Source organism: Oryx dammah, unplaced genomic scaffold (assembly GCF_014754425.2).
Source record: "Oryx dammah isolate SB20612 unplaced genomic scaffold, SCBI_Odam_1.1 HiC_scaffold_15, whole genome shotgun sequence".
NCBI classification, from domain to species: Eukaryota; Metazoa; Chordata; class Mammalia; order Artiodactyla; family Bovidae; genus Oryx; species Oryx dammah.
In genome coordinates this window covers 40,321,030-40,346,068 of record NW_024070199.1, presented here as the reverse complement: position 1 = coordinate 40,346,068, position 25,039 = coordinate 40,321,030, and the positions used below count along the sequence as shown (strand labels likewise).

The following is a 25,039-nucleotide window of genomic DNA, read 5'->3' as shown; positions in this document are numbered from 1 at the left end:
AATGATGCTAAAGCTGAAACTCCAGTACTTTGGCCACCTCATGCGAAGAGTTGACTCATTGGAAAAGACTCTGATGCTGAGAGGGATTGGGGGCAGGAGGCAAAGGGAACGACAGAGGATGAGATGGCTGGATCACATCACCGACTCAATGGACATGAGTTTTAGTGAACTCTGGGAGATGGTGATGGACAGGGAGGCCTGGCGTGCTGCGATTCCTGGGGTTGCAAAGAGTCGGACTGAGTAACTGAACTGAACTGAACCATGTGGTACATTACATCCTCATAATTTATTTATCTTATAACTGTAAGTTTGTACCTTTTGACCTCCTTCACCCATTTTGCCCACCCCAAGTCCCACCTCTGCCAACCACCATCTGTTCTTTGTGTCAATAAGCATGAGTCCTTTTAAAGATCCAATATGTAAGTAAGATCATACAGTATTTGCATTTATCTGACTTATTTCACTTTAGCATAATGCCCTCAAGGTCAATTTATACTGTTACAAATGGCAAGATGTCATTCTTTCTTATGACTGAATACTGTCCTGTTCCATATATATACCACGATATTTTTTTCATTTTTTAGTTTGCAGTGAATCAGCACCTTTTTAAAATTAAAAAAAATTTTTTAACCACCAAAAACATTTCGTATACCAGAAATAACATTTGTTATTTCTTGCCTTTATGATAATAGCCATAAACTGATATCTCATTGTAGATTTCATTTGCATTTCCCTGATGATTATTGCTGTTAAGCATTTTTTCATTTACCTTTTGGCCATCTGGGCTTCCCTTGTGGCTCAGCTGGTAAAGAATCCGCCTGCAATGCGGGAGACCTGGGTTCGATCCCTGGGTTGGGAAGATCCCCTGGAGAAGGGAAAGGCTACCCATTCCAGTATTCTGGTCTGGAGAAATCCTTGGACTGTATAATCCATAGGGTCACAAAGAGTCGGACATGACTGAATGACTTTCACTTCCCTTTACTTCATTGGCCATCTATATGATTCTTTCTGTTAATATCTTCTTAAATTGGATGATTAATTCATTCAGTTCTGTTCAGTTCAGTTCAGTCACTCAGTCGTGTCCGACTCTTTGCAACCCCATGAACCGCAGCATGCCAGGCCTCCCTGTCCATTACCAACTCCTGGAGTTCACCCAAACCCATGTCCATAGAGTTGGTGATGCCTTACAGCCATCTAATCCTGTCGTCCCCTTCTCCTCCTGCCCCCAATCCCTCCCAGCATCAGGGTCTTTTCCAATGAGTCAGCTCTTTACATCAGGTGGCCAAAGTATTGGAGTTTCAGCTTTAGCATCAGTCCTTCCTATGAACACCCGGGACTGATCTCCTTTAGGATGGACCTGTTGGATCTCCTTGCAGTCCAAGGCACTCTCAAGAGTGTTCCCCAACACCACAGTTCAAAAGCACCAATTCTTTGGTGCTCAGTTTTCTTTATAGTCCAACTCTCACATCTATACATGACCACTGGAAAACCATAGCCTTGACTAGATGAACCTTTGTTGACAAAGTAATGTCTCTGCTTTTCAATATGCTGTCTAGGTTGGTCATAACTTTCCTTCCAAGGAATAAGTGTCTTTTAATTTCATGGCTTCAGTCATCTGCAGTGATTTTGGAGCCCAGAAAGATAAAGTCAGCCACTGTTTCCACTGTTTCCCCATCTACTTGCCATGAAGTGATAGGACCAGATGCCACGATCTTCGTTTTCTGAATGTTGAGCTTTAAGCCAATTTGTTCACTCTCCTCTTTCACTTGCATCAAGAGGCTCTTTAGCTCTTCACTTTCTGCCATAAGGATGGTGTCCTCTACATATCTGAGATTATTGATATTTCTCCTGGCAGTCTTGATTCCAGCTTGTGCTTCCTCCAGCCCAGTGTTTCTCATGATGTACTCTGCATATAAGTTAAATAAGCAAGGTGACAATATACAGCCTTGATGTACTCCTTTTCCTATTTGGAACCAGTCTGTTCCATGTTCAGTTCTAACTATTGCTTCCTGACCTGCATACAGATTTCTTAACAGGCAGGTCAGGTGGTCTGGTATTCCCGTCTCTTTCAGAATTTCCCACAGTTTATTGTAATCCACACAGTCAAAGGCTTTGGCATAGTCAATAAAGCAGAAATAGATGTTTTTCTGGAACTCTCTTGCTTTTTCTATGATCCAGGAGATGTTGGCAATTTGATCTCTGGTTCCTCTGCCTTCTCTAACTTTCAGCTTGAACATCTGGAAGTTCATGGTTCACATATTGCTGAAGCCTGACTTGGAGAATTTTGAGCATTACTTTACTAGAATGTGAGATGAGTACAATTGTGCAACAGTCTGAGCATTCTTTGGCATTGCCTTTCTTTGGGATTGCAATGAAAACTGACCTTTTCCAGTCCTGTGGCCACTGCTGAGTTTTCCAAATTTGCTGGCATATTGAGTGCTGTACTTCCACAGCATCATCTTTCAGGATTTGAAATAGCTCAACTGGAATTCCATCACCTCCACTAGCTTTGTTCGTAGTAATGCTTCCTAAGGCCCACTTAACTTCACATTCCAGGATGTCTGGCTCTAGGTCAGTAATCACACCATTTTGATTATCTGGATTGTTAAGATCTTTTTTGTACAGTTCTTCTGTGTATTCTTTCCACCTCTTCTTAATATCTTTTGCTTCTGTTAGGTCCATACCATTTCTGTTCTTTATTGAGCTCATCTTTGCATGAAATATTTCCTTGGTATCTCTAATTATCTTGAAGAGATCTCTAGTCTTTCTTGTTCTATTGTTTCCCTCTATTTCTTTGCATTGAGTAACTCATTAATTTGCACCTTTTTCTTTCTTAATGTTAGAATTCATGGTATAAATTCCTTTCTGGGTATCTCTTTAGTGGAATAACCCAAATACTGATATCTTAATATTTTTGTTATCATCTAGTTCTAAATATTGTCTAGTTTCCATCGTGTTTCCTTCTCTGACTCATAATTATCGAACAGTGTGTTCTAAAATGTCTTAAAGTATAGGATTTTTCTAGCTATCTCTTTGTTATTGACTTCTAACTTAATTGCATTACAGTTAGAAAAAAATGATCTTTGTCTTACCAGTCCCTTGAAATTTGTTCAGACTTGCTTCAAGGTCAAGGACATGGTCAGTTTCATAAGCATTCCTTTGTGTGTGGTGAAAAAGAATCTGTATTCCATAATTGTATTGTATATGTTCATTAAACCTGCTTGTAGGTAACTTCTTTAAAGCTTCTGTGTCTTTACTGATTTTTGTGTACCCTTAATTTATCAGTTCCTGAGAGAGGTGTCTGTAGGTCTCCCACTGCCATAGTGAATTTGTTAGCTTCCCCTTGTGACAGGCTAACATTTTCAATACCTATTTGAGGACTTTTATGAGATGCAAACAATTTTAGAATTATCATACTTTCCTACTAAGTTGCAACTTTTATCAGAATTGTTGTGGAGTATTTTTTAACACCAGCCACTAATTCTCCGAGTTCCAGACACCAACTGGTTGTTCAACAAGTCAGTTTGATTTTGACACTAACCACAGACCTCGCAGCGTCAGTGCTCAGCACCCGTCACAGAACTCAGGAAAGCACTTTAATTATGTTTAGTGATTTATTGTAATGGATACAACTCAGGAACCACTAAGTGGAAGAGATGCATAGAGCAAGGTGTGGTCGCAGAGGAGGCAAGGAGCTTCCCTGTCCTCTTCAGGCAGCCACTTTCCGAATACCTTGGTATGTTCACCACCAGGAAGTTCAAGTCTCCTCACTGAACAGTTTTTATAGAGCTTAATCTTCAGCACCCTCTCCCACGTTTCCTTCTTAGAGCCTGAAATTTCCAACCCTCTAATCACTGGGTCTTTCCGATGACCAGCCCCATCCTAAGGCTATTTTAGGGTCTAAGTCACCCCGTTAGCACAAACTCAGGTTGATCAAAGGAGTTTCTTAGAAATAGCAAAAGACAAGCCTATCAGTCAGGAAATTTTGAGGGTTTTAAGTTCTCTGGCCTAGAACCAAGGACAAAGACCAAGTGTATTTCTTATTATGCCATACTTTTTATCCTCTTTCTGTCTAGTAATCATTTTTGCTTTAAAGCTGATATATAAGATATGAAAGTGCCTAACAAGCTTTTAGCTATTAGTATTAATAATTAACTAATTTTTAGTTAGCACTTGCCTAGCATATCTTCTTTTAATTAAAAATAATTATATAATTTATTGAAACAATTTTGAAAGTTTTATACAAATTTTCAAGTTCAAATTTCAGAAAATTTTAAGATGTTTTATGTGAAAATTTTAATATACAAAAAGTACTAGAAAGACTAGTACAATGACTATTCATATACCCAGTGCATAGATTAAAAATTCATTATTTGTCATATTTGCTTTCTCTGCATCTATTTTTATTTATTTTTTTTTCTGCATCTATTTTTAAACTGGCTCATGTGCTACATAAACTTTCATGCTTATCACATTTAATAAAATCCATAATTTCTTAATATTGTAAAATACTCATTCCATATTTAAATTTCCTGTTAGTCCAGATTGCTTGTACAATCATTTTTCACACTTAATTGTTTTGCATCCAACATGTTTTTCAATCTAAGACAATTTATACACACCCTCAATTTTTCTTCTTGATAACATTAACATTTTAAAGACATCAGATGAGTTGCCCTGTAAATGTCCATCATTTTAATTTGTGTTCTTATATTTCATTTTATCTGCTGTAAACAGTATTCCCTGGATTAGTTTTCTAATCCAGTGTTATGTTTGCTTTTACTTTGCAAGTCTGGCAACTTTAATCCATTTTTATTGATGGTCATGACTAACACATTTGGAATTACTTCTTCCATCTTACGTGGTTATTTATTTTTTTATTTTTTAAAATATAAATTTATTTATTTTAATTGGAGATTAATTACTTTACGATATTGTATTGGTTTCGCCATACAGCAACATGAACCAGCCACAGGTATACACGTGTTCCCCATTCTGAACCCCCCTCCCTCCTCCCTTCCCGTACCATCCCTCTGGTTATTTCTACATAGCACACTTTTTGTATTTTTCTTTATTTTTGAATTGAACTGGGTGTTTTGATTTGCTTTCTTGTGTTTATTTTTCCTCATTCTTTTTTCCTACATAGTTAGTTTGGAGGTTTATATTCTATGTGTCCACATCACATTCTGCCCCATGCAAGAGAAGGGGCTCTAAGATACCCACCCTTTTATGTTTGGCCTGTGTCTCTTGGCTTTGGGGAGCTTGAGAGCTGGCATGACATGTTACATCAATAGGGCTGAACCAAAAAAGAAAACAAACAAACAAACAAACAAAAAAGTACACTGGGAGAAAATTATTCTTTATCAACACTAGGGCATAAAAAGGCACAAGCTTATCCTAGGCCAGATATAGTCCAAGCATGAGGGAGCTGGCAAGGGGCCATTTATAAATTCTGTCCAGGATTCCACAGATAGATGGTCCCCATACAACCGGAGCTGATCAAGGAAACACTGGCAACTAGATGGAGGAGAAGACTTGTCCTGTGGACTGAAGGACAAATTGGCCCCATCAGGGTGTTTCTGAGGAACCCACGAAAGCTCGTTTAGGGAAAATGGTCACTTTGAACATCTGCCAAGTCCAGTGAATGATAGCAGCAAATCTCAAGGGTCCAACTAGGAAAGGTCATACGTCTTTCCCTAACCCCACCCCAGAGGCCTAGGCAGCAGGCAGGTCAGGTGTAGGACCATCCACAATCACACTCCGTAAGGTCTGAGGCAGCCTTGTACCATATGACCTGACTCCACTGGCCAGAGCTGATTGGTCTAGCAAAGCCACCTGACACAATGACAGTCAACCAATTGGTAGACAGCTCAGTGTGGTGAGTGAGCCAATAAGATTCCCTCTCAGGAGCTTGTGCTAGGAGCTCCTCTCAGACCAGGGGTAGGGACGAAGCTAAACTGATATGGGAAGAGAAGCCACAGGAGTGGGTGTGGGATCAGAGACTTGGGGGCCGTGACAAGCCCCAAGAGGAGAGGATGCAGGATCACTAGAGGGTGGAAGTGATAAGGCAGAGAAAAGCTGTGGAGAGCAGGGGAGGTTTTAAACAAGATTGGCCAGAGCATATAATTTTCATCATGGCTGTGGTTTGGTTTGGTTTGGTTTGAGCCCCACTGGACATCTACAGACTCTGGCTGCTGACTCCTGGAAGCCGGCCTGGGTCTAGTTCCAGGTCAAGCATCCTAGTTTCCCTTGGTTCCTGTTCTTGCATATCAGTCAGGTTTGTCTGTCTCTCTTGCTGCCCACCTGTACCGACACACCTGGAAACACCCATTACTAGAGATAACCAGAGCTGGACTTTTTCCCCTACAGGTAAAGAACACAGCCCACAAATAGAAAGTGAGAGAAAATCACCACAGAGCCAGAGCACAGCCTGCATGAGCAGGAACAGAGCCTCACTGCAACCTCAACAGACTCCAGCCAGGCAGTTCTTGATGCTTGTCCCCCAATAAAATCCTCCCTTATTGGGTTTTGTTTTTATTATTGTAAGAAAAAATGAAATCCACAAACCAAACCAGAAACTGATAGCTTATGGTGTTTGGTGTCGAATTTGTGGGCTCCAAAGGAGAAGATTTAACTCCAGGACCAAAGATACAGTCTCAGTCACTCAGAGCTTGTGCAGCAAAGATTTTTATTTAGGGTGAAAGGATAGAGAAAGCTTCTGACATAGATATCAGGAGGGGATAGAAAGAGTACCCACCTCACTAGTTTAAGCAGGGCATTATATACTTTTCAACTGGCTGCTGAGAATAGATAAAAAGAATATCTTAAGATTGAGAAAGTTTTATCCAGACCCTCTCACACAGCATACATATTGAGATAACATTGGCCCAAGATTAGTCTGGAAGAATGGGGTTTCAAGCACTCTGTCCCTGGGAGAGATGTGTTATGGTTGTGTAACCAGTGAGGAAACAGGTTCCCAGGCAACATTTGTTACAATTATAATGACTGACATAGAGACATAGAGTCTGAGAAAAGCATACCTAGGAGTAAGATATATTATGCTTAAAAGGCCAGTTTTCAAATGAAATAGACTGTTGCAAAGTGAACACAGAACTTTTAAAAATAGCCCATCCTTGGAAAGATATATCATAGCTCACAGGGCCTACGAGACTAAGGCAAAAGAATAAGAAAAAGAAAGAAAGTTTACTTCCTCCTTAAAGATGCCTTGGACTCCCTATCAACCTGCCTGTTAACTCTCTCAAAACTGTCTAGCAAAACAAGACTCCCTCAATGTCTAATGTCACTGCTGACAAGACACTCCCTTCAGGTCATTGATTTTGCTTCTTGTTTCTTGAGAATATGGCTCCAGCGAATAGGGCTATCAGGCCCACTCCCGAGATGGTAGCTGCTGTGACAGCATCTCTAACCTGCAAGAGAGAGGAGAGTGAGTCAGATTCTGTGTCAGTAAGCTGAGTACAGACTGTACATTCAACAAGGATGTCCAGCTCAGGGAGCTTCATGTGCCTCATAGCCTCTTTGACAAACTCAGGAGTCAACAAATATTGGCAGGGAAATGCAGAGAGGAGGGCAGCATGAGGAAGGAATTTGTGAATGGGGCAGCTGGCCAATGACATACACAGGCCTGAAGAGGGAAATTCCCTTCAGCCTGTGGGTTTTTAAAGCAGACAGATCCCCAGAGGGTGACTGTGGAAAGGACAGGGAGATGAGGCCAGATGGTTGAAATCCTGGCTGATCAACAGGGAGCTCTTGAGATACGTGTAAAGTTGAAGAGGAATTGCTATTGAATCCTCAGTGAACTCTGACCTGGGTCCTAACAGAACCCTCACTTGTCTTGATCTTTGCTGAATCCCCAGCGCCCAGACCTGCCAGGTGCCAAGTGCTCTCTGCACGTTCTTCAATAAATGACTCAACTATGAAAAAGAGTGGTGATGTTATACTTTAAATTATTAAGATATCATACTTATATTGCTTGTACTAGGAAAAGAAAAAACCTGCAAAAGAAAGAGTAAGTTTCAGGGTAAAAACAGAACACGTATCAAATTTCACTCCTTCCTGAACTCCAAACAAAAATAAAGTAAGACATTAGTTTTAGGCATAATTCCACTAGGACTCAGAGAACACTAAAGGCTAAGGCAGCTGTAGAAAAAGCTGAATATTAATCCTAAATACAGTAAATCCCTTACATACTAACCTGGTCAGTTCTGAGAGCATGTTCTTAAGTCCAATTTCTTTGTAAGTACAACAAAGTTAACTTAGGAACCCAAGTAATACAATCAACTATACAGTACTGTACTGAAAAGATTTATAATACTTTTCACACAAAAAATACATAAAAAATAAAAACAAAGTATAAAGAACACATTTTTTTTTACTTCAACTTATATTCTTTATTATCACACTCAAAGATACTTATTGAAAGTGAAAGCTTTAGCTGCTCAGTTGTGTCTGACTCTTTGCGACCTCATGGACTGCAGCCTGCCAGGCTCCTCTGTCCATGGAATTCTCCAGGCAAGAATACTGGAGTAGGTTGCCACTCCATTATCAATGTAGACTTCCTAACCCAGGGATCGAAGCCCAGTGTCCTGCATTGAACGCAGATTCTTTACCATCTGAGCCATCCTTTTAATAGGGTGCTCATACATTTTTTAAAAAAAATATTTACTCATTGATTTTTGGCTGCACTGGGTCTTCTTTGCTGTGTTCAGACTTTCTTGATTTGCAGGAAGTGGGGGCTCCTCTCTGTCATGGAGCATAGGCTCTAAGCTTGGGCTCAGTAGTTTTGGGCTCAGCAGTTGTGGCACGTGGGATCCTCCTGGACCAGGGATCGAACCTGTGTCCCCTGCATTGGCAGGTGAATTCTTTACTGCTGGGACCACCAGGGATGTCCCTCTCATATATTTTTAATCTTACAGTATAGTACTTTGAAAAGTACAGTAGTGAAGAACAACAGCTGGCATCCAGGGGCTGGTGTCACGTGAACAAGCAAGAAGAGTTACTGACTGGAGGAGGGAGAGGAGGTGGGAGACGGTGGAAGTGAAGGGTCATCAGCAATATGAGATGGAGGGCAAGCTTCAATGTCAATCCTTCCTGACTTTGCTGGAACACAAGTTCCCATCTTTGAAAGTTCAAAACTTGAATGTTTATATGTTGGGGGCTAACTGTGTACAACAGAATCCCTGAAAAAGATCACATATTGACATCACCAGGTACTTCTGGAAGTGGGTGAAAGAGAGAGAGCTCAAGCCCCTCCTTAACCGCAATGAAAATCAGAAGATTTGGGGTCTGTAAACAGAAGCACATGTGAGGGTGTGGGTATCATACCTCCAAAAAGGGATTGAGAGGCCATACATATGCAAAATGGAGACTCTTGGCCTTCCTGTCCCCTCTGCTCCCAGTACTTTACCCTCTACATAAGAGTCAGGAAAACTCTTCTGGGGAATCAGACTGGCCCAAGTGGAAACAATGAAAGGTACCAATATGAGGGTTCCCAGTCTACTCTGATGTGAACCTCAAAGTTAACAAGCCACTGTGCCCTCTGAGCTCACTCCAAAAGGCCCTTACTCTTAATCATGAGCGCACAATCCAGTTGTACCAGACATCTAGCAGGACCACTGAAATAGAAGACAGAGAGCAAAACAAAAAGGAAAAGGCAATCTGGAGAAAGAAAAGAGAACACCTTTTTAAAAACTGTCTTCAGAGAATAGAATGTATACAGTAAAGAAGAGGGACTTCCTGGTGGCTCAGTGGTAAATAATCCACCTGGCAATTCGGGATCCCTAGATTGGGAAGTATGAACAGCATGAAAAGGCAAAATGATAGGATACTGAAAGGGGAACTCCCCAGGTCAATAGGTGCCCAATATGCTACTGGAGGTCAGTGGAGAAATAACTCCAGAAAGAATGAAGGGATGGAGCCAAAGCAAAAACAATACCCAGTTGTGGATATGACTGGTGATAGAAGCAAGGTCCAATGCTGTAAAGAGCAATATTGCATAGGAACCTGGAATGTCAGGTCGATGAATCAAGGCAAATTGGAAGTGGTCAAACAGGAGATGGCAAGAGTGAACGTCGACATTCTAGGAATCAGCGAACTAAAATGGATTGGAATGGGTGAATTTAACTCAGATGACCATTATATCTACTACTGTGGGCAGGAATCCCTTAGAAGAAATGGAGTAGCCATCATAGTCAACAAAAGAGTCTGAAATGCAGTACTTGGATGCAATCTCAATAACGACAGAACCATCTCTGTTCATTTCCAAAGCAAACCATTCAATATCATGGTAATCCAAGCCTATGCCCCAACAAGTAACGCTGAAGAAGCTGAACGGTTCTATGAAAACCTACAAGACCTTTAAGAACTAACACCCAAAAAAGATATACTTTTCGTTATAGGGGACTGGAATGCAAAAGTAGGAAGTCAAGAAACACCTGGAGTAACAAGCAAATTTGGCCTTGGAGTATGGAATGAAGCAGGGCAAAGTTTAATAGAGTTTTGCCAAGAAAATGCACTGGTCATAGCAAACACCCTCTTCCAACAACACAAGAGAAGACTTTACACATGAACATCACCAGATGGTCAACACCAAAATTAGATTGATCATATTCTTTGTAGCCAAAGATGGAGAAGCTCTATACAGTCAGCACAAATAAGACTGGGAGCAGACTGCGGCTCAGATCATGAACTCCTTATTGCCAAATTCAGACTCAAATTGAAAAAAGTGGGGAAAACCACTAGACCATTCAGGTATGACCTAAATCAAATCCCTTATGATTATACAGTGGAAGTGAGAAATAGATTTAAGGGACTAGATCTGATAGATAGAGTGCCTGATGAACTATGGATGGAGGTTTGTGACATTGTACAGAAGACAGGGATCAAGACCATTACCATGGAAAAGAAATGCAAGAAAGCAAAATGTCTGTCTGAGGAGGCCTTACAAATAGCTGTAAAAAGAAGGGAAGTGAAAAGCAAAGGAGAAAAGGAAAGATATAAGCATCTGAATGCAGAGTTCCAAAGAATAGCAAGGAGAGATAAGAAAGCCTTCCTCAGCAATCAATGCAAAGAAATAGAGGAAAACAAAAGAATAGGAAAGACTAGAGATCTCTTCAAGAAAATTAGAGACACCAAGGGGAACATTTCATGCAAAGATGGGCTCGATAAAGGACAGAAATGATATGGACCTAACAGAAGCAGAAGATATTAGGAAGAGGTGGCAAGAATACACAGAAGAACTGTACAAAAAAGATCTTCATGACCCAGATAATCATGATGGTGTGATCACTGACCTAGACATCCTGGAATGTGAAGTCAAGTGGGCCTTAGAAAGCATCACTATGAACAAAGCTAGTGGAGGTGACGGAATTCCAGTTGAGCTATTTCAAATCCTGAAAGATGATGCTGTGAAGGCGCTGCATTCAATATGCCAGCACATTTGGAAAACTCAGCAGTGGCCACAGGACTGGAAAAGGTCAGTTTTCATTGCAATTCCAAAGAAAGGCAATGTCAAAGATTGCTCAAACTACCACACAATTGCACTCATCTCACACGCTAGTAAAGTAATGTTCAAAATTCTCCAAGCCAAGCTTCAGCAATATGTGAACCATGAAATTCCAGATGTTCAAGCTGGCTTTAGAAAAGGCAGAGGAACCAGAGATCAAATTGCAAAAATCCGCAAGATCATGGAAAAAGCAAGAGAGTTCCAGAAAAACATCTATTTCTGCTTTATTGACTATGCCAAAGCCTTTGACTGTGTGGATCACAATACACTGTGGAAAATTCTGAAAGAGATGGGAATACCAGACCACCTGGCCTGCCTCTTGAGAAATTTGTATGCAGGTCAGGAAGCAACAGTTAGAACTGGACATAGAACAACAGACTGGTTCCAAATAGGAAAAGGGGTACGTCAAGGCTGTATATTGTCATCCTGCTTATTTAACTTATATGCAGAGTACATCATGAGAAACGCTGGGCTGGAAGAAACACAAGCTGGCATCAAGATTGCCGGGAGAAATATCAATAACCTCAGATATGCAGGTGATACCACCCTTATGGCAGAAAGTGAAGAGGAAAGCCTCTTGATGAAGGTGAAAGAGGAGAGTGAAAAAATTGGCTTAAAGCTCAACATTCAGAAAACGAAGATCATGGCATCTGGTCCCATCACTTCATGGGAAATAGATGGGGAAACAGTGGAAACAGTGGCTGACTTTATCATTTTGGGCTCCAAAATTACTGCAGATGGTGATTGAAGCCATGAAATTAAAAGACGCTTACCCCTTGGAAGGAAAGTTATGACCAACCAAGATAGCATATTGAAAAGCAGAGACATTACTTTGCCAACAAAGGTCCATCTAGTCAAGGCTATGGTTTTTCCAGTGGTCATGTATGGATGTGAGAGTTGGACTGTGAAGAAAGCTGAGCACTGAAGGATTGGTGCTTTTGAACTGTGGTGTTGGAGAACACTTGCAAGTCCCTTGGACTGCCAGGAGATCCAGCCCATCCATCCTGGTTGGATCAGTCCCAGGTGTTCATAGGAAGGACTGGAACTAAAGCTGAAGCTCCAGTACTCTGGCCACCTGATGCGAAGAGCTGGCTCCTTGGAAAAGGCCCTGATGCTGGGAGGGATTGGGGGCAGGAGGAGAAGGGGATGACAGACGATGAGATGGCTGGATGGCATCACCAACTCAATGGACATGAGTTTGAGTGAACTCTGGGAGTTGGTGATGGACAGGGAGGCCTGGCGTGCTGCAGTCCATGGGGTTGCAGATTCGGACATGACTAAGCGACTAAACTGAACCGAAGGTTGGGAAGATCGCCTGGAGAAGGCACTGCAGGATTCTTGTCTGGGAAATCCCACGGACAGAGGCACCTGGTGGGCTACGGCTCATGGGGCTTCAAAAGAATCAAATATGACTTAGTGACTAAACAACATCAACAATAAAGAAGAACACAGTGCTATTAAAAATAACGGAATGTTTAGAGAATAAAAGCAATTCTTAGAAAATAAAAATATGTTGAAAATTACAAACTCAATAGACATTTTAGAGATAAAGTTGGGGAAATCTCTCAGAAGGAACAGCAGAAAAGATGAAGCTATAGAAAACAGCTTCCAAAGGTAAAAATGAAGGAATAATCCAGTCAGTATAACATTTGAATAATAAACTTTCCAGAAAGAGAGGAGGGGAAGCAAGAGCAAAATAACTCATGAACATTTACTAGGACCAAAGGGTATATGTTTTCAGATTGAAATGGTGCTTTGAGGATAAAAGGAGACCTATGCCAAGGCACATTAGTGTGAGATTTTAGAACACTGGGTAAAGACAAGACATTACATCTTCTAGAGCAGGAGAGAAAAACAGGAAACCGAGAAAAGATCAGGAATCAGAATCACTCTACATTTCATCATAGCAATGCTGGAAGCAAGAAGACAATGGAAGAATGCCTTCAAAATTTTAAAGTAAAACAATTTCTATCCTAGAATTACATACCTATGTGCTTAGTTGCTCAGTCGTGTCTGACTCTTTGTGACCCTATGGACTATAGCCCACCAGGCTCCTCTGTCCATGGAGAATCTCCAAGCAAGAATACTAGAGTGGATTGCCATGTCCTCCTCCTCCAGAGGATCTTCCCAACCTAGGGATTGAACCCAGGTTTCCCACATTGCAGGCAGATTCTTAACTGTCTGAGCCACCAGGGAAGCCCAAGAATACTACGGTAGGTAGTCTATCCCTTTTCCAGGGGATGTTACTGACCCAGGAATCAAACCAGGGTCACCTGCATTTCAGGAGGATTCTTTACTATTTGAGCTACCAGGGAAGCCCTGGAATTCTATACCTATACAGACTATTATTTCAAGTGGGAGGGTAAATAGAAAAATAATTCATACATACAGATTCTCAAAAAAATTCTCCTTCCATGCATCTTTTTTTAGGAAGCTGCTGAAGGAGTTTCCACCACAAGAAATGTGTAAACCAAGACAGGGCTTCCCAGGTGACTCATTGGTAAAGAATCCACCTGCCAAAGCAGGAGACATGGGTTTGGTCCCTGGATTGAGAAGATCCTCTGGAGAAGGAAATGGAACCCTCTCCAGTATTCTTGCCTGGGAAATCCCATGGGCAGAGGAGCCTGGAGTGCTAAAGTCTATGGTGTCGGAAAAGTCAGACACAATTTAGTTATTCGACAATAACAACAAACCAAGAAAGAGGACATGAGATATGGAAGGTGGTACTCTGGTGCAGGAGACAATAGAGGGAAATCTTTCCAGAATAACAGCAAGAGGAGCTCCCAGGACATAACTGTACTCAGTGTAAAGAGTAACTGGTGGGCAGAAAAATAGCCCCCAAAGATGTCTAGGTCTTAATCCCATAATATGTCCTCATTCCTAATACTTATGCTACATGGAGAGAGAGAATTAAGATTGTAGACAGAATTAAGGTTGCTAATCAATTTACCTTAGAATAGGAAGATTATTCTGGATTTCCAGATAAGCCCAATATAATCACAAAGTTTCTGATGGAAGCGGGAAGGAGTAGAGTCAGTATCACAGTGATGCAATGGGAGAGAGGCTCAACCAGTCATTTCTAACTTTGAAGATGAAAGGGAGCCACAAGCCAAGGAATGCAGGCAGCTTCTTGAAGCTGGAAAAGACTAGAAAACAGGTTCTCTGTGAGAGCCTCTAGAAAAGAACACAGCCTTGCTGACACCTGGATTTTAGCCCAGTGAGACCTGTTTCAGACTTCTGACCTCCAGAACTATAAGACAATACATCTGTGTTGTGTTAAGCCACTGAATTTCTGGCCATTTGTTAAAGCAGCCACAGGAACTCATACAGCAACCAATTCAAGTTCGAGCCTGGCATGTAGAGTGAACTCTTGTCACCATTATCGTACATATCTTAAGGCAAGTTCTGGGGGGTGTGGCCTAGGTGAGTAAGAGAAACAGCAGAGAAATAAGAAACTAAGAGACCACGGAGCTAGGAACACACTGAGGACCCACCTGGTCGCTGCGGTGGATCCCGTAGCGCAGCTCATTGGCGAAATGCTCGCAGTTCTGGCTGGTCAGGCTGTAGCAGAACTCCTGGCCCACCAGCTCCTCTGCCCGCTGGATGATTTTGCTGGGAGGGAATGGGTCATACTTGTCATCATGCTTGTTGTTGACCCTGTACGGATCGCTCCCAACCACGTCACGCAGCCGCTCTTTCTTTACTATGGCCCTGTCGGCCACTGCAGACATGATACTCGCCCCACCAGCTCCCGGGATTTCGCCTGTGGATTCAGAATGAAGAACACGATTGGTCCTGGGCCGGCCCCCAGCCTAGCATCCACCACATCCACAAGGGGATGAGCAGATGGGTCAGGGTCAGAGCGGTGTGGCCTTGGATAAGACCCTTGTGGTCTCTGGTCCCTGGTTTTCTTATCTGAAATAAGGAGGAGTAAAATCCTATGATTTGTTGTGATTTTTCTTTTTTTAACGTAGAGAAGCTGGCCTTGCACACCCTGTGACACTTCAGTGGCCCTCTTGATTGTGCAGTATGGGCCCTGAGCACATCCACCTCCCTGGGGGAAGAGAGTGTGAATTGTTTGTGATCCTGCCAAGGCTCCACTTCCCTGACACACACAAAGCTGATTATTGCAGAAAAGTTGAATGGATTGGCAGAAGGGGATTCCATCCTTCTGGGAACAAAGGGATCAAAATGCCACAGCTGCTCCCAGGGGAGTGACACCAAGGAGGTCAAGGAGGGGTACACTGGCACAGCCCTGGCCAATGCTGAGGGCCTGGAATGTGCAAGAGATTTCCAGAAATAAAACTGCCTTGAAGAAAGGGATCTGGGTTCAATACAGGGGCCAGGATGGTGTGAAGCGAAAGCTGGTGCCCTCACAGAGATCCCTCTTGAGGTCACCAGCTTATATCATGTAGGGAGGGTATGATGACTGCAAACTGGGCTTGCATTAAAGAGGTGGACCCCAGGGAACATCACAGAGGAGACTCATGTCCCTCAGAGAGCCTCTGTGGCCCTGCCATGATCAGGAACCCCCAGGTCTCTCCCAGGAGGGGAAGCATCCCATTACACAGGGCAGGACCCATCTTGCACTGTGACACCACGTGACAGCAACAAGCAATGGCCAGAGGGTCTGATCAGAGTGCAGGTCCTGTTCTGCTTGGCTTTCCAAAGAGGACTGAACCCCTCTGCCCAGAGAACAACTATGAGATTTGGAAAATCAGGGGAATTCATATTTCCTCCTAGTAGGGCAGGAGGTGCTTAAAGGATTCAGTGAAATAAATAAGAAGGTGCTGTGTTTGAGCCCTGAGTCTGTGGAGAGAGTCAGCGTGGGGACTGGATCAGGGGAGCACCAGAGGCCCATCTACCTTCAGCCCCTCGGCGGGCAGGTAAGAGGCTGGGACTAGGGATAGGCAAGCAAGGTGCTTGGGGCACAGAATTTCAGGAGATTCCAGCTCCAGAGGTGCAAATTCAGAGTCATCACCCAACAGTGAGGGCTTCCTTACACTCCACACGCTGGGTGCCACCCTGGTGAGAGTGTGCACAGGCTCAGAGGCAGAAGCAATGGGTGCTGATTCTGGTTCCATCACTGCAAGGTCTTGACATGTCACTTAACTTAGCTGAGCCAATGCTGGGAATCCGCAAAGACAAGCTAAGATGGATTCATGAACACACATCAATTTAGGAATTTAAGGCTCCTTTTCAAAGAATTACTTTTCTTTTTAAAGTTAGTCGTGAGAGACTATTTTCCTGGGCTCCAAAATCACTGTGGACGGTGACAGCAGCCATGAAATTAAAAGATGGTTGCTCTTTGGAAGAAAAGGTAGGACAAACCTATACAGCATATTAAAAAGCAGAGACATTACTTTACTGACAAAGGTCCATGTAGTCCTGTATGGATGTGAGAGCTGGACAATAAAAAAGGCTGAGTGCCAAAGAATTGATGCTTTTGCACTTGGTGTTGGAGAAAATTCTTGAGAAATCCCTGGACTGCAAGGAGATGAAACCAGTCAATCCTAAAGGAAATCAATCCTGAATATTCACTGGAAGGACTGATGTTAAAGCTGAAGCTCCAACATTTTGGCCACCTGGCTCAAAGATCTGACTCATTGGAAAAGACCCTGATGCTGGGGAAGACTGAAGGCAGGAGAAGGGGATGACAGAGGATGAGATAGATGGATGGTATCACTGACTCAATGGACATGAGTTTGAACAAACTCTGGGAGATGGTGAAGGACAGGGAAGCCTTGTATGCTACAGTCCATGGGGTCACAATGAGTTGGACACGACTGAGCAACTGAACAACAACATTAAAGAAAATACCAATTAAACAATTGGAGAAAGGGCAGATGAATATGGCTAATAATCAATGACTGAAATTTGGGGAACCTCAGACTTCACAGCAGAGCACCAGGTTTAAAGGCAGGAAATAGAGTCAGAGCCAGGGTTTGAGTCCCACCTTGCGACTTTCTGATATATGACTGTGGACAAGTTGCTTAACTTCTCTGATTCCCCAGTTCCTTGTAGAACAGGTCCAATAAGTTCCACCTGTGCCTACATCTGTGGATGAGGAGCTGCAAGGATTTAAGAAACAGATTAGGTAAGGTGCCTCCCCCAGTGCCTGGAGCAGAGTTAGTGCCCAGCAAGTGTTCACTCTCATTAGCACTGGGTTGTTCTCTGTTTCCTTCCAGCTCTAACTTCCACCATTTTCTCAGTAGTATGAGGTCAGTCCCCCTTGCCTCACCTATTTCACAAGATTCCTGTGAAGCTCCAATGAGAAGATGCAGATAGAAGAATCTTTTCCCTTTAAGGAGCATTGCTCACCCAGTGAAGGGTATCACACTCTCCACCAAGACCTCTGCCATGCCTTCCCTGTCTCCTGTCCAGCATTTACACCCACTCAGCACAGTCAATACTGAGGCCCTACTATGTGCCAGGCCTTGTCTAAGGTGCTGAAGCCCTCCATGAACTTGACAGCATACCTGCCCTCGACTAGTATACACTCTAGTGAAAGGACAAAGACAGTGAACAAATAGAAAAAAAAATACTGTTAGGTTTTGAAAGGCTGTGGGGAAGATTAGTGAAGTCACTTACGAGAGGATGACCAGGGGAGGCTGCCCTTGCTCAGGCTGGGGAGGGCCATGCCCAGGAATGGCCATTTGAGTTGAGACTTGAATGACGAAAGGGAGGCAGCTGTGCTGAGAGCCAGGAAAGAGCATCACAAGCAGAAGGGAGAGCAAAAGCAAGGACCTCAGGAAGGAAGGCTGCAAGGAGGCCAGTGAGGTCTGGAGACCTAAGAGGAGAGAAGAAGAGGAAGATCAGATAGGCAGCCTGGGTCAGACCATGCAGGCTCTGAGGCCACAGCACAGATTTGAAACTTTTTCTATACGTGATGGAAATGCCAGTTGAAATTTTAAGGAGAGGAGTGACATTATCAGATTTATATTTTGGAATGATCATGCTGGCTGCCCAGTGAAGGAAGGACTGACCATCGTGGACAAGAGGCAGAGAGACCAAGCAGAACCGCAGTAGCATCAGGTGAGAGAGCACGGTATCTTACCCCAGGCACATCAGTGGAGATGCTGAGAAATGATCAGATTGTGGGTCTGCTTTGGAGATAAAGCCAATAGGATTTCCTGATGGATTAGATAGAGGGTGAAAAGGATCAAGGATGATGTGTAGACTTTTGGTCTAAGCAACTGAATGGTGTTGTCGTCTGGAGCCCTCCATCTGAGGTGTGTCAAGTTCAACATGTCAGTTAGACACCTAAGTGAAGATGCCAAGTAGTCAAGAAGGTATACAAGTCTGAAGCCAAGCAGGATCAAGCTTAAGTTAAGGTTGTGGTCTTAGGGAGACATCAACAAATAGAAGGTATAGAATCCAGGGCACAGATGAGGGAGGAGTAAAAATGAGAGATATGGGAGAGGAGGAAGAACCCACCCCACCCCCCTCCCACAGGAGGCCACAAGGAAGGGCCTAGTGGGAAAGGAAGAAAGGCAGTGCCAGGGGAAGCATAGAGAGAGGTCACTTGTACTAAATGCTGCAGAGAAGCAAGAAGGCATGGAACCAGGATACTGATGAAGCCTTGATAAGACCTGTTCCAGGAGGGGCGTAAATACCCCCTGGTGGAACAGAAGAGAGGATGGGAAGTGAGGAGCCAGCAATGGTCATGGCAGACAAGAGATTTACCCCATGGGAAGTTAGTTAAAGAGAATGTGTGGTCAAGGGGGTCAGTGGGAGATATTCCAGGGGTTTCAAAGCCAAGAGGAACAACACAGAAGGCAGGGGGGAAATTGAGGTTAAAATGCTTATGAAAGTAAGAGGAGGAGTCCAGGGCCCTAGTCCAACCCAGGGCCTGGGTTTATAAATAAGGGCAAGGGCAGATTCTGTGGATGTCGAGATTGGTGGTTTGGTTGATCAGGGTGGGGACGGTGACTTCTACCCTGGTTACTTTTATTTCTCTGTAAATACAGCATGAGGTCACTGATTTCGCTACCATCCTAGGTCAGCAGAAGATACACCCAAGAATGTCCACAGCAGCTGCACGCAGAGCAGCCACACCTGGAAACACGCAATGCCAATCAGCAGAAGAGGGGTTAACAAATGAGGGGTTCCCATTGTCCGAGGATACACAGCAACGGAGAAGTAAGAACAGCATGGGGGACTTCATGGGGCCAGTGAAAGAGCTGGAGACAAGAGTTGCCCTGAAGTTCTAGAGCAGGCAAAGAAAGCAGGAGGACCTAGAGGAGTGGCTGCCTCTCAGGAGGGAGAGAAGGTCCTGAAGAGGCATGAGGGGCTTTTAAGGGCCGTGGAAATGTTCTAGGCCTTGATCTGTTCATCGTCACATGGATGGATACATTTTAAAGAAATTCATTGACTATACACTTGAATATATTGTGCAGTTTACTGCATTTAAGTTTGTCCACAGTTAAATAATTTAGAAAAAGGAAGTGGGGGAATCCTCACAACAATACCACAAGTTAAGAATTCTCAGTCAGTTTACAGATGAGGAAACTGAGGCTGGAGAATGAAACTGGATCCACAGTGACCTCTGCTGCCCAAACACCTGTGTTCTTTCCAGGTGATTTACTTAAGATTCAACTTAAAAGTTGAATGTGTTTTATACTAGGTCATAATATATAAAATGTATTACAGTAGAGCTGCCCCGTTTGAATCCCACCTCAATCTCTCTGCATACCCCTTGGGTTCCAAGGAGCAGAGTTTGAAAACCATGGCCCTACACCAAGACGTCTTCTTGTAGCACACAGGAACCAACTGCCAGTTAAGGAGCAAGAAGAATGTTGGGGTCCCCGGTTACCCACAGCTCCCCCATCCCCTCTGCTTCCTGCCTCAGCACCATGGAGGCCCTGGGTGCCCTTACTTGAGGGTGCCAGGTGGACCACATATCCGCCACCAACGTAGACAGCCCAGTGTCTGTAGAAAGGGCGGAAAATCTCGATGAGGTCTCCAAGCCTGGGCTCGGGCTGCAAAACCAAGAAGAAGGCTGTTAGAGGTGATGGGAGAGCTGGGGACCAAGGGTAGGGCTCAGCCCAGAGGGAGCAGCTCAGCGGCCTTCATCTCACAGCTCTCCAGCATGTCTTCCCGATCCCGCCTGGCCATGCCGAAGCCCAGCCCACTTCACGTGTCTGCCAGGGACTATGGGCCTGCCCACCTGTCATTACTACTTGCAAAGTGCACACCTTGCTGGGACGTCTACCTTATTGTTACTCTTTCTCGTATACTATTTACTGAATGCTTACTCTGAGCCAAGGACTCTGCTGACCAGTTTTACAGGAATAGTTCAATAGATTCACACAACCCGCCTATGAGGTGGGCACTGTTGTGAACCCCGTGTGATGAAAGAGGAAATCAAGGCTCAGAGATGGAGAGGAGATTTTACAAAACCACCTGGCCCCTGAGTGATGTGAGCAGTTCTCAGCGCTAGGCTACCTGATTCCCAGGCCATCGTCCTGACCACCACAGTGACCATCAGGCAAACACACGGGTTATCTGACTACTGCCCACCCAGGAGCCCTGCAGAGGCTGTGAAATGTGGGGGCACGGTATTCCACAGACACTCCCCTACCTGACCCAGAGCCTGGCAGACAGGTGGAGTCAGCCTCTGGCAGTCATGTCCCCCTGGGTGCTCCTCCTGAGGGAGAGAGTGTGTGCATGTGTGTGTGACAAGCAAAGGAAAACTCTCTCTGCACTGTGCTCACTCCTCTACTTCTTTTTTTTTTCCTCTTCTTTACTTTTTATTATGAGATATAACAAATACAGAAAAGGTTAATGTAACATATGCACCATTGAATAGTTATAAAGTGAACATACACAGTGGAGTATTACTCAGCCATTAAAAAGAATACATTTGAATCAGTTCTAATGAGGTGGATGAAACTGGAGCTGATTATACAGAGTGAAGTAAGCCAGAAGGAAAAACACCAATACAGTATACTAACACATATATATGGAATTTAGAAAGATGGTAAGGATAACCCTGTATGCGAGACAGCAAAAGAGACACAGATGTATAGAACAGTCTTTTGGACTCTGTGGGAAAGGGAGAGGGAGGGATGATTTGAGAGAATGGCATTGAAACTCCTCTACTTCTGACACCGGATGTGTGGGTTTCCCACACTAAGCAGTTTAGTCCTCGGTGCACACTGAAGGGTGTCCCACAGTTTAATTCAGTTCTGACATTGATGGCCCAGAGTCAGCGCAGACCCCACAGGCTTAGTCCCAGGAGACTGAGCTTCAGATGCCAAGTGAAGTTGAAGTTGTTACCTGCGCTCTGAACAACTGGCTATAAATTGATGGTTCCCACAGCCCCCTTCCTTGGATTCAGTGGTTTGCTGGAACAGCTCATAGAACTCAGGAAAACAGTTTACTTGCTAGAAGACCCGTTTACTAGAAAATATGCAACTCAGGAACTCAGAGGGCAAGCTGTGAGGTAGGGGGGGATTCAGAGCATCCTGCCCACTCCAAGGAACTCTGCTCTCCAGCACCTCCATGCTCTCACCAACACCCCAGCTTAGCAGTTTTATGGAGGCTTTATTATGTGGGCTCAGTTGATGAGATCATTGGCTATTGGTGGCTAATGCTACTTCCAGCTCTTTGATCACCTGGTCAGTTGAAAGGGGCTTCTTCTGAATGATGAAACACATTCCTCTTTCCCCAGCTGCTCAGGAAATTACTCGGGTTTTAGAAGCTCTGTGGCAGGAACCTGGGACCGAGACTAAATATATATTTCTCATTACATCAGAGTGGGCATGTGTGAGAGTGAGGGTTTGCGTGTGTTTGCAGGGGAAGGTGGGAAGGATGCTGAAACACTCCTCAGAGCCCTGCCCCTGTGATGAGAGCAGTGGCCCAGAGCCTGAGAGCACTCAGGAGATCTTCAAGATCACCGTCATTCAATGTACTGAGGTCCCAGTACCAGACACTGTGCTAAGAGCTGCAGGTGGGGACACTCCAATCTAGACTTCCCTCATCCAAACCATCCATAAATCTCTTTGGGACACCTGGAGACAGAGCTCCTCAGAGGTTGTTCCAGCCCTCTATCCTTTCCCACTTACCCATTGTTCTTTGGGGACAGACCGATAGGGGCCTGCCCACATCCCACCTCCAAACTCTGGCCTGACTTAGAGACTCCATCAAAGATGAGTAGGGAGTGTGGATTCCCCTAGGATAGCAATGATGGGCAGTGGGAATAGCCCATTACTACTCTACAGTGGCTGTGAAGCAGGATCAAGGGCAGTTCATTTCTATTTATAGAAGCACTAAAACTGCCAAGAAGCATCCCATGTGGCAGGAAAAATATCTTTTTTGCTGGAATTTTGCAGACAAATCATGCTGTCTTATTGCAGTAAGTATAATTTATCTTCCTAGAAGAAGTCACCCAGACCTTACTGAGAACTGATTTCAGAACACTGGACAATGGTCACAATTTATGAACTTCATTTGTTTTCCAAATAGAAGAAAAAAAAGTACATCAATTGTTGGGTGAGAGTTAGGAGGTCGTCAGGGATCCCCAGTGGAGAAGGAAGTGGCAACTCACTCCAGTATTTTTGCCTGGAGAATCCTATGGATAGAGGAGTCTGGCAGGCTACTGCTCATGGGGTTGCAAAGAGGCAGACATGACTGAGTGACTGAGCACAGGGATCCCCAAAGGGGAATTTAACTGGGCTTTTCTATGAATAATCCAGGACGTAAAGGCAAGGCAGAGACCCAGCCCTCAAGGAGCTTATGGATTAGAAAAAGAGACATTTTGGACATGAGTACTATGGGGTCAAGTAATAAGCAGCCAGTTGGTACACAGACTCAAGGAGTTCACTGTGTCCCAGGAAAATACCAATGAAAGGAGAACTATAGAGAAACAAGCTTGCAAATGTATATATATATATACACACACACACACACAAGCTTGTTATATATATATCCAGCAGCAAAATTATCTACAGAGAAACTTGGACTCACCTCACCTCCCCTTTCTTTCTCAAGTTCATGTCCAACTGAAAAGGCTGACCCTAAAAGTTGTCCCTGAGTTCAGTGCCTCCTCATCTCCAGTCCACTGACTTGGTCCAGGGCAGCCCCATCCCTGCCTCTGTGACTCCCTCTGATCCTTGAACACCCAGCCCCACCCCACTTCCTGTCTCCATCTGGAGAACATATAGATGGACTGTTCACTCCATCCCTAAGTAATCCCAGATGTCTAAGACCACGGCCGGGTACCGGCAGCAGCAGACAGGGAAGAGGCAGAACCTCAGCTGTGTCTCTACTTGGAAAGGAAATGGGGCAGGAGCCAGGCACGGAGTAGCTCAGAGCAAGGCTTGATGCCGCATTTCTTGAGAAATACTACACCTCTTCCCAGAACTGGTTGATTTTCAGTAATGGCAGGAATCTGGCTTGTTCCTTTCCAGCTGCACTCTAGGAAAGGAACCTGCCTCTCCCACCGAAACTTCTCTCATTCAGAAACACTGGCTGCTTGGAAGAGAGCGTTTCAGGAACAGAACGCTGAAATGCAAGTGCATTCTCTGCAGCAGGACTGATGCCTTGGGTGATGGAGGAGGCAGAGGAGGTGGGATGCACTCATCTCCCTTGTCCCAAGGTTGCCCCCTCCGCTGCCACCCCAGCTTCCTCCCCACGGCCCCCAGAACATCCACCATTCCTCCCCATGGAAGTCCCTACCCCCCACTGCGCTGGGTGCAGACAGGAAGATCACTCTGCCCCAAGACCTCGCGGTTCCAGCAGGAAAAGGAAGTTTTAAACAGTCAATATATTTTCCTATGAAAGCGTTCTCCAGACAGGCTCTGGGAAGAGCAAGACCCAGCCTTTACAGGAGGGGAACTGCCCTCTTATCTAGAGTCAGTGGTGGGGAGTTTCCGGGGACTTACCGAAGCCATCGCAAGCCAGAGCAGTACTGCAATCTTTCCGCTCTCACACCAGCTTTTATGTCAAAGCTAAGAATTTTGCTTTCACTTTTCTTCTCTTCTAAAAAAATACGAAGCTGTAAACTTTTTTTTTTTTAAAAGGGAGACTATGATTTGCCTTAAGTGGAAAGGTCAATGATTACCTACCTCCAAACATAAAGTCGCTGGGACTTTAAAGCCCCGTGGAAGTAGAGTAGGAGGCTGGTGCTATCATCTGGCCTTGCTTGAGTAACCCAAGGTCTCTTCCAACAGAATCCTGGATGACCATTCCTACTCCAGGAAGAGGGGCATTTAGAGGCTCAGAGGTGCCAACCCCCTAGTACACCTTCTAGGCCATTGTAATGACTCTAGGAAATACTGGGTCAGAAGCCATGGGGTGGGCCAGATGGGGTGTTGCACTCCATGGGACAAGCCTTCAGGAGGTGGGTGCCTGGTGGCGTGTGGGACCCAGGACCTAGATGCCCCTGTAGGATGCATTTGGCTGCAAGAAGCAGAACTTAACTAAAACAGGTTTTGACAGACTGGACAGTCACTGACTCTGTAACAGGAAGACAGAGGCCGGTGACTCAGATCCATTTCAGTAGCTCGTCGAGGC

The 25,039-nt window shown here is 44.3% G+C and overlaps 1 protein-coding gene across 1 annotated transcript; it reads right to left on the bottom strand.

Moving 5' to 3' along the window:
* Positions 1-6,680: 6,680 nt before the first annotated feature.
* Positions 6,681-24,549, bottom strand: LOC120874610 (phospholipase A and acyltransferase 3-like). Its single transcript, XM_040256100.1, has 4 exons — positions 24,409-24,549; positions 20,400-20,502; positions 15,016-15,284; positions 6,681-7,427 (listed from the first exon to the last, which is right to left on the bottom strand). The coding sequence occupies exons 1-4, from the start codon at positions 24,415-24,417 to the stop codon at positions 7,329-7,331; spliced, it is 480 nt and encodes a 159-aa protein (XP_040112034.1). The 5' UTR covers positions 24,418-24,549; the 3' UTR covers positions 6,681-7,328.
* Between the last annotated feature and the right edge of the window lie 490 nt (positions 24,550-25,039).

What these genes read in the sequence shown, in the direction of transcription:
- LOC120874610 (XM_040256100.1), bottom strand. An exon ending in GGTCCACCTGGCACCCTCAA is followed by an intron (nt 15,285 to 20,399) that starts GTAAGGGCACCC and finishes CTGAATCCACAG; the next exon opens with GCGAAATCCCGGGAGCTGGT. An exon ending in GGATCCACCGCAGCGACCAG is followed by an intron (nt 7,428 to 15,015) that starts GTGGGTCCTCAG and finishes TCTCTCTTGCAG; the next exon opens with GTTAGAGATGCTGTCACAGC.